Raw genomic sequence first — 9,853 nt, forward strand, 5'->3', positions numbered from 1 at the left:
GCAGAGCAGATGAAGTAGACTCAGAGGCAGCAGCTTGCAGGACTCCAGTAGCGCAGGCTCAGGCAGTGGATCAGAGGTAGCACTTACTATTGAGTGAGATCACTGGAAGGTAAAGAAGCACATTGTCAGGGATAGGATGAGGTGGTCATGTGAGCACAGGAGACAGATAGAGACTGGACACTGGTGCTCACCTGATCAGAGACAACATGGCTGTGCTCATGAACCTCAGGGAACGGATTGATAGCACACTGGGACAGAATGGCTCACCTTGGTAAAGCACTGCCAGACAGGGTAAGAGTGAGCACAGCCGCCAGAGGTGAGTGACCAGGACGTCTCTGGCTGATGGTAACACCCTTGTTCTTCATGGGCCCCTGCCACCAGCTGTTACACACCTGGCTTGGGCTGCCTATGGTCTTCCTTTGTCTCAGCATAGCAGAGCCCAGTATACAGAGCAGCTGCTACCTGGACTGTGGCGAAAATGATATATATGTAGGGTCCCAGCGAGCCCTGTGGGAAGAATAGTAATAATGAGAGAGGGGCTATGCTCTACACTACATGCATCACTTACTTACACTTGGGAATATACATGTATCTATAGAGGATAGGTTATATTATAGAGGTTCCATCTTTAGCAAGACACAACTGGCAGCTCTACAGGGAAATACTCAATTATAATACGTGACCAATGGCAGCAAAATTACTCATAGAGAAAGTTTGAAAGTTACAGATAAGGTAACCAGAATAAGCTGCACAATGTTACTAATAAATCACGTAGGCATCTGACGGACTGTAACCCCAGCGTGGCTTGGAAATAGCGTATATCTGGGCCTGCAGGTACGGAACAATGTAATTTCCACTGGTTCTGCGCTTCTACCAGAAAGGAATATAATATAGAGCTTTACATGTAGAATCGGGGAGCTAATTGGTTTTACCCATATGTACATTTGTTATTACATATTTATACATTAAAGCTATTTTATAACTAATATCACTTCTCCCATTCAGAAGCGCTTGGTAACGACATCATCTCCAATTGACCACTGTAACGCCAGAAGACCTGGGTCTGGTGTGAAAGGCTGGACCCAGGAAAAACCCAGGTACAGCTGCCTGTGTGAAAGGGGTAAAACCCGGCTCCGACCAGTGCTCAGTGTCCCTGGTTGGAGTTGGGTTTCTGGTGGAAAAGGGGTATTACTTACCATGAGGCTTTGGAAGCTGATGACTATAATGAACTTCATGAGCCAAGTCCAGCTGCTGGTCACCGCCATGGCCATAGGGCGTACGGCTGGGATGAATAGTTCTGCTGCTATGTACGATGATATGGGCCCTGGTCCTATTTGATAGGCGAATACCATAAGGTACAATGCCACTAGCAGCAGGTATTTCATCCAGCTTAGACTTGGCTGTGAGAGAAACAAAATCATTAAAATAAGTTATAACAACTACTCACTGTGTATCTTCATCTATTAATGATCTATTATTTCTACAACATTTGCATTCAATGCTTCATATTCTACTATTCCCCTCATCAAATCATGTCACTGTCCCTGTCACACGTGGTCCTATCCTCACTGACACGTCACTCATCTCCTGATATACTCTGTGCTGCTGGGGACCCTGCTCCTTCCACTATTTAACTCTCAGTCTGTGGCTTCATGCTGCCTCCATTCCCATCCTCACATCATGTCACTGCCCCTGTCACATGCAGCCCTGTCCTCACTAACACATCCCTCATCTCCTGATATACTCTGTGCTGCTGGGGACCCTGCTCCTCCCACTATATAACTCTCAGTCTGTGGCTTTCTGCTGCCTCCATTCCCCTCCTCACTTCATGTCACTGCCTCTGTCACATGCAGCTCTGTCCATACAGCAATATGTGTTCTCCTCTATGACTCACCAATGTGGCCCCTGATACCACCAGCAGGATATTACAGGCAGCCAGGGTAACCTGCCCGATCATGAGCAGGGTCTTCCTTCCCGCCTTCTTCACCAGAAGAGCCTAAATAAAGACAACAGATATGTTTTGCATGTTCTGAGGAAGTGTCCTTCTTGATGATGAAATACTGGTCACCCCAAGGTTATCCCTGTACCACAATCTGGCCCTGATCTGATTTGTGTCATTCTAGTTTCCCCATGTATACAGCAAAAACAGAATCATGCCAACAGCTGGAGAGAGAGAAGGACATGCATGTTCTACTGCTGGAAACATGGTTCCCTGTACCTGTGGCCCCCTTTAGCACTCTGTACCAGCCTGTGGTCCCCTTTAGTACTCTGTACCAGCCTGTGGTCTCCTTTAGCACTCTGTACCAGCCTGTGGCCCCCTTTAGTACTCTATACCAGCCTTTGGTCCCCTTTAGTACTCTGTACCAGCCTGTGGTCCCCTTTAGCACTCTGTACCAGCCTGTGGTCCCCTTTAGTACTCTGTACCAGCCGATGGCCCCTTTAGCACTCTGTACCAGCCTGTGGTCCCCATTAGCACTCTGTACTAGCCTGTGGTCCCCTTTAGCACTCTGTACCAGCCTGTGGTCCCCATTAGCACTCTGTACTAGCCTGTGGTCCCCTTTAGCACTCTGTACCAGCCTGTGGTCTCCTTTAGCACTCTGTACCAGCATATGGCCCCCTTTAGCACTCTGTACCAGCCTGTGGTCTCCTTTAGCACTCTGTACCAGCCTGTGGCCCCCTTTAGCAGTCTGTACCAGCATGTGGCCCCCTTTAGCACTCTGTACGAGCCTGTGGTCCCCTTTAGCACTCTGTACCAGCATGTGGCCCCCTTTAGTACTCTGTAACAGCCTGTGGCCCCCTTTAGCACTCTGTACCATCCTGTGGCCCCCTTTAGCACTCTGTACCAGCCTGTGGCCCCCTTTAGTACAGGAACAGGGGAAGAGGATAGATATGCAAACGTAGGCCAAATTCAGACAGGATGTATACATGTGTTTTAGACTAAATCAGAGGTGGACACATCCGCAGGTATCGGTCTTGTCCATGGATAGTAACAATATAGTAATAAAATCAGATGTTCCCACAGTACAGGGTCTGTCCCATATATGAGACATACAATGCGGCCAGGCACTTCCTCAGGACATGACCCCTGTGTGCCTATACTGAGGGATCAGGAGACCTGGTGCCCCAGCACTTACACATAAGATGATAGCAATGATGTTGATGAGACCCAATGACAGTGCGATCTCCTGGGCATGAGGGAGGCCAGCGCTGTGCAGCATCTTAGTGGAGTAGTAATTAATCTGAAAGAACAAGATGATAAATAAAAGGATTAGGAGTACACAGACCTCCCAACATGAAGACATCTATCATTACATTGTTTCTGTTACCTGGTCACTGAGGAGACTTGTGGAATATACATATAAAGGTGGTTTATGGACCTGATAATATACAGGCTGGTAACATTTCATTCCATGCAAATTCTCCTAATTGTTCTCGTATCACACAGCAACAGGCTCGGCCATGCTATTACATATACCCGTAAAACTTTACTCGGCTGCAGTTTTGGGCTAACAGATCATGAAGGTTCCATGATAGAGCCCAGAGCCAGGAGCTTGGGGGTAAAAAAGCAAGACTGGGGTAATTTGCAGAAAGACTGCTGGTGCTCAGTGGCTAAAATTTGTGGGTGACTGAGCTGGACTGTGCCCCTCCCCCTTACTGTACCCCAGCAAGTGCCATCCTGACCAGCCATTACAGCCCAGCTTCCTGTTACCCCCATAATAATGACATATCCCATTTCTTTATCTATTCCTCATCGTCACTATAGCAATTCTCCTAGGGAAGCACTTACTCCACTACAGCCAGATAACTGTGTGCAGGCAGTGATGATGAAGGCCCTGGACACTGGCTTCTTGTACTGGGTGAACAGCTGGCACAAGGTCACTTCTTGTTTCCTCATTATCTGGGTCACCTCATTCCACAGATCTTCCACCTCCTCCCAGACGTCTGATGTCCCCCGGAGTCTCTGCAGCCCTGAGAGACAAGAACAGCTTCTGGTCACTGTGTCACAATGTTCCGGTACATGAGTTATCACACTAATAGCTGTATTACACCGACTGGCATGATGTACCACTACATAGCAATGTTCCACACACATATGTGTCATTGTACCATTACTATCATACACATTACATACAGTATCTCTCTGACCCCCTGCATAGTTATCTCACACGCTGCATAGCTGGAGGCTGTGGTTACTACAGTATATATAGTGCCCCCACATAGCAGGGTGCAGGTATGTATTATGGAGGAGACCATAGGAATCCTACTGACTTCCACCCTTTGTCACTATCACACCACACAGCTATATGTCCCCGTATCACCCTACATGGACGTATTTACTGACTAGTAGCTTCTGTATTACCCATTACTGCTTCTTCTTCTCTCTTGCAGTTGATGAATAGATAACGGGGACTCTCAGGACACAGGGGCAGGGTCACAATCTGCACAAGGCCAGGAACTGCTGACATGCTGAGCATTAAAGGCCACCACTTATCTGTGCCCAAAACGCTTTCCAGACTTGTCACCTGCACGTGAAAGGAGAGTTCTCAGCCAATCAGGCAACAAGGAACATAACACAAGATATGTGATGATCAGGAGATAATTATACATTGCATACAAAGATCAGTACAGAATGACAAACGTTCTTAGATGAGGTTCCACCGGCGTCACAGTATGTACATGATGTCAGTACTTCCATTATATCACACCAGACGTGTACACAGACTACACAGTGTGACATAAAGTATCTTCCTCAGTTATTATAGAAGGTGCATTACCTGCCCAATGCAGATGCCAATGGTGAAGGCCAATGGATGGATGGTGGAGAAGGCCGCTCTGAGGTTAGTGGGTGACAACTCCTGAATGTATAGAGGTGTCAGGGTCATTGTTAGGCCACAGAAGAGACCCATTAAGAAGCGACCCAGAATGAGCATCTCAATGGAGTTTGCTGCTTTGCAGGATCCCATCAGCAGCGCAGACGTCAGTGAGAACGCGTTGGTGACCACAATGGACGTCCGTCTAAATGCAGCCATAAAAGAAAGAATATAAGGAGAACTGAGAAGAGGCCGCTGCACCAGAAACAGGTTATTCCCTCACATTTACATATATACTACACGATTTACATATGTACTATATCACACAGACAGCACTGAGTAACATCACACTGACAGCACTGAGTAACATCACACTGACAGCACTGAGTAACATCACACAGACAGCACTGAGTAACATCACACAGAGGCCCTGATTCGGAGCCGGACGCTCTGACAGAGTGCTCGCTCTGAATCAGGGCCGTCCCTCTGTTTTTTTTGAGCGGCCCCCTGGCCGCTCGCATAGCTGTGTGTAAACACCCACAGCTATAGCGAGCGGCCAAAAAGATGGTCAAGACCATCGCGACCATCGGGCTTGCGACGAGACCCTTGTGGTAGGGTCTCATTGCCGCAAGCCCAGGAGTGCTTTCGGCTCTATCAGAGCCGAGAGCACTCCCACTGACATCACTTGTGATGTCAGTGGGGCCGGCCCCAGACGGTAGGCGTTCCGATGGGAACACCTCCGTCTGGGCAGCCACGCCCTGGCACGCCCACCAAAGGGGCCGTGCTGTCACTCACCATCGACAGCACGCCCCCTTTGTATCGAGACCCGGAGCGACGGCTTGGCCGTCGCTATCCGGGTCTCGCGCATGCGCACGACGGAGCCGGCTCCCTCGTGCGCATGACCACTGGGCCAACATCGACCCGCTTGCGAGTGTTCAGCGCTTGTGAGCGGGTCTGAATCAGGCCCAGACAGCACTGAGTAAGGTAACCTAGGCCCTGATTCAGAGCCGGACGCTCTGAATCAGGGCCGGTCTTTTTTTTTAGAACGGCCTTGTGGCCGCTCGCAGAGCTGTGGGTGACCACCCACAGCTATAGCGAACGGCCAGGAAGATGGTCGCGATGGTCAAGACCATCGGGCTTGCGATGAGACCCTTGTGGTAGGGTCTCATTGCACCAAGCCCCAGAGAGATTTCGGCTCTGACAGAGCCGAAATCTCTCCCACTGACATCACTCGTGATGTCAGTGGGGCCGCCCCCAAACGGAGGCGTTCACATGGGAACGCCTCTGTTTGGGCAGCCACTCCCCCGGCCCGCCAAACCAAAGGGGGCGTGCTGTCACTCAACATCAACAGCACGCCCCCTTTTTTTGCGAGACCCGGAGCGACGGAGTGCCTGTCGCTATTCGGGTCTCGCGCATGCGCACGACAGAGCCGGCTCCGTCATGCGCATGCGCCCTGGCCCACCATCGACCCGGTTGCGAGAGCACAGCGCTCGCAACCGGGTCTGAATCAGGCCCATAGACAGCACTGAGTAACATCACATAGACAGCACTGAGTAACATCACACAGACAGCACAGAGTAAGGTAACATAGACAGCACTGAGTAACATCACACAGACAGCACTGAGTAACATCACACAGACAGCACTGAGTAACGTCACACAGACAGCACTGAGTAAGGTCACATAGACAGCACTGAGTAACATCACATAGACAGCACTGAGTAACATCACACAGACAGCACTGAGTAACCTCACACAGACAGCACTGAGTAACATCACACAGACAGCACTGAGTAACGTCACACAGACAGCACACAGTAAGATCCTGATAATGTAAAATATTAATGACTTAAAAGAGTGTAGATCTTACCTCCCATATTTATTTGCCATCCGAGAAGCAAAGTGAGCTGATATAAAGGCCCCAAAGTATAAAATGCTGACCGTCATGGACCACAGTATAGTCAGGGTTTGCGGTGAAATATGTTTCCCATAACGCGTCCAGCATGAGCCAATAAAGAATTGCTCAAATAGCTGGGGAGAAAGATTCTATTATTCTGAGGAACTAAACAGCAATACATGCACATATCCCATTTATTACAGCTTGGTATCAATTCTACAGTATGTGGCTCCTCCCAACTACCTAGTAACAGATACCACCCAATGTGCCCTGCAGACAGTGGGAACACGTCTGTCTATGGCAGGGGTGGGGAACCTTTTTTCTGCCGAGGGCCATTTTGATATATATATAACATTATTTGTGGGCCCACTGTAGGCCGCGCCCCCTCTGTGTGATGTCACATGGTGGCGGGGTCACAATCGCCGGTGATTACAGCAATGCCCGGAGCATCATGAGGATGCTCCGGGGAGCTCTAAGGGCAGCGGTGTGACCGTCTGAAGCATCCTAAGGACGCTCCAGGCAGCACTGCTGCATAGATTCTGGCTGCAGGGTGCCATTCTAGGCACCAGGCTAGCCAGATGAGGCTAACAGAAAAAAGCTCAGAGGGGCAGGCCAAATGATTCCGCGGGCCTTAGGCCTGAGTTTCCCCATCCCTGGTCTATGGCAAAGGTTCTCCTGTGTGAGAGTAGAGACCCAGGAAGGATCCAATAGTAAGTTACAATGAAATGTTATTTATATTAATTGTTCCAATCTGGGTTTTCCCTCTTTTTCTACTTTAACAGAAGAATCATTTTTGGATTTTATAAATTCATGCCGTATTTTACCTGTGTAACTGCAGTAACATCTATGCTGTTCCCAGGAGCTGGCATCCCCTACTCATCTATACTAGTATCTTAGTATTTAGTATTTCAGGTTATCAACAAGTTTTGTAATGTACTAACCATTGAGGTCTGATACCCAGGGTTATAGAGGGGTATAATCCACCCTGTGCAAAGAAACCATCGATGGTTTCACCCACCGATGGTCATCCCTGCTTTATTACTAGCGGGCGGCGGGCCAATCAGAGTTGGGGCTGGGGAATTGCGAGTTGTGTCAGGGGGCCAAGCTAGATCCCGTGTCCAGGCGCCAAGCAGAAAGAAAAAATGCATTGGGGGGCTCTGAGCCATCAATGCTGAAGAACCATTGGCTCTAAGCCAGGGGTGGGGAACCTTTTTGATATATATAACATTATTTGTGGGCCAGGTGCAGGCCACACCCCCTCCATGTGATGTCACACGGGGAAGGGGACACAATTGCCAGTGATTACAGCAATGCCTGGAGCATCTGAGGATGCTCCAGGGAGCTATAAGGGCAGCGGTGTGACCGTCTGAAGCATCCTAAGGACGCTCCAGGTGGCACTGCTGCATAGATTCTGGTCTTAGAGTGCCATTGTAGGCACCCTGCTATGCAGATGAGGCTAGCAGAAAAAAGCTCAGAGGGCCAGATCGAATGATTCCACGGGCTTTATACGGCCCCCGGGCCTGAGGGTTCCCCATCCCTGTTCTACGCCATCGATGGCAAAACCATCTACCATCGGTCGTCGGCCATCCCTATCCTAAGGACGTTTTGAACAGCTCTGCCGCAGCTCTATAGACTGCAGGGTGCCATTCCAGGCTACATGCAGGTGCCATGGGTCTGTGATGTTGCTGCCCCGATGGCACTGCTCGCAAACCCCTAGTTATGGTGTCGCTGATACCTAACCAAAATCTTAACCCATATACAGTAATAATCATTTGTACACATGAACCTCATATGATTTTCCACAATTGAAATCTTCCATGTCCTGGCTCCAATTACATTTAGCATAATTCCTGCTGAAAATGATAACACAAGAAAAGCAGAAAGAACCAGTGATTGTGCTGTTTTCTCACCGAATGTGGGGAGTTGAGGTTTCCTGAGTGGTATCCAACCTGCAACGATCCCAATACTGCACAGACCACGGAACTGACCAGCATCCACGTGACTCTATGCTGAGGAGGAAAAGGACAATCGTCACAGCAGCCATGACAGGAGATATTACACAGGGAGAAAATCTGGTGCAACTATTCCACATTCATTGTATTTAGCAGCAATAATGCAATAAGATAAAATGGGTGTCCTGATGCTGCCATTATGGAATGCTGAGCCTATATATATTGTGACTCATACAGAGAAAGTACCTCAGGTAGGAAACCTCAAATACAACTATTACACTGATATTGGTTGAAATCTGCATGGTGCCCCCCTTCTCACATGGGCGCCAGGAGAGAGAGGGAGTGGGTATTATTTATCAGTTTTCTTTTTTTTTTTCCCAGTAAGGGGCTTTACCACACTTCCTGGATTTGGCCACTCCCCTTTCTGTACCCAGGCCCTGTGGCTGTCTCAGTGGCCCTGTCCCTACATTCATATATATGGGCCCTGGCTAGTATTACTGTTACACGTCCTATTGGGTCTCCATAAGTCCTACTTCTATCTGGCTGCTGAGAGTGAGAGGTGACTAACACATTGCAGAACACAGGTACCTGTAAGCCCAGAGATTTCTCCTCCATCTCTCCGGGTAATTAGTGTCTCCTCCGCTCTTCTCCCTGTTACACAATTGAAATTTATAGTCACATAAAGTCCTCAGTCGTTACACTCAGAGCAAAGCTGCTTTACTGACATTTCCTACAGTGATCAGATGTCTGGCTAGCATGAGAGAAACGCTATGAGGGACATCACAGAAGGAGACACAATGACTAGGAAATCTACCAGTATAAAAAGTAGAATGGAAGCTGGACTGTGCCGTCCTTAGTGATATTTGGAATTATAGATATAAGTTCTTATCAGCATAACAACGTGGGTGACATTGATCAATAAATATTATGTGTCAGTCAGGTTCTTCTCCTGTAATATAGAAGGATCCCAGCTGTATATGTCCCCTGTAATATACATACATGCCATTACCAATAGATATATCTTATATAGATAGATGGATAGGACGCTGGATCAGGCAGGTGCAGAATACAAATGTCAGCCAGGGAGAGATGGGAAATTAGGTCACTGACCGACCGGCTCCATTTAGTAACAAGTTTATCTTCTACAAAAGGATAAAAAGCTCCATCTGTCCTTACGGAATCGGTATGAAATA

At 48.5% G+C, this 9,853-nt stretch overlaps 1 protein-coding gene across 1 annotated transcript; it reads right to left on the reverse strand.

Moving 5' to 3' along the window:
- Positions 1-759: 759 nt before the first annotated feature.
- LOC148516597 (solute carrier family 2, facilitated glucose transporter member 1-like) lies at positions 760-9,275 on the reverse strand. Its single transcript, XM_088479776.1, has 10 exons — positions 9,249-9,275; positions 8,619-8,717; positions 6,682-6,842; positions 4,776-5,016; positions 4,361-4,523; positions 3,788-3,969; positions 3,135-3,239; positions 1,895-1,996; positions 1,197-1,400; positions 760-870 (listed from the first exon to the last, which is right to left on the reverse strand). The coding sequence occupies exons 1-10, from the start codon at positions 9,273-9,275 to the stop codon at positions 760-762; spliced, it is 1,395 nt and encodes a 464-aa protein (XP_088335902.1).
- Between the last annotated feature and the right edge of the window lie 578 nt (positions 9,276-9,853).

The sequence above is a fragment of the Taudactylus pleione genome, unplaced genomic scaffold (genome assembly GCF_031769625.1).
Source record: "Taudactylus pleione unplaced genomic scaffold, aTauple2 ptg000245l, whole genome shotgun sequence".
Taxonomy (NCBI): Eukaryota; Metazoa; Chordata; class Amphibia; order Anura; family Myobatrachidae; genus Taudactylus; species Taudactylus pleione.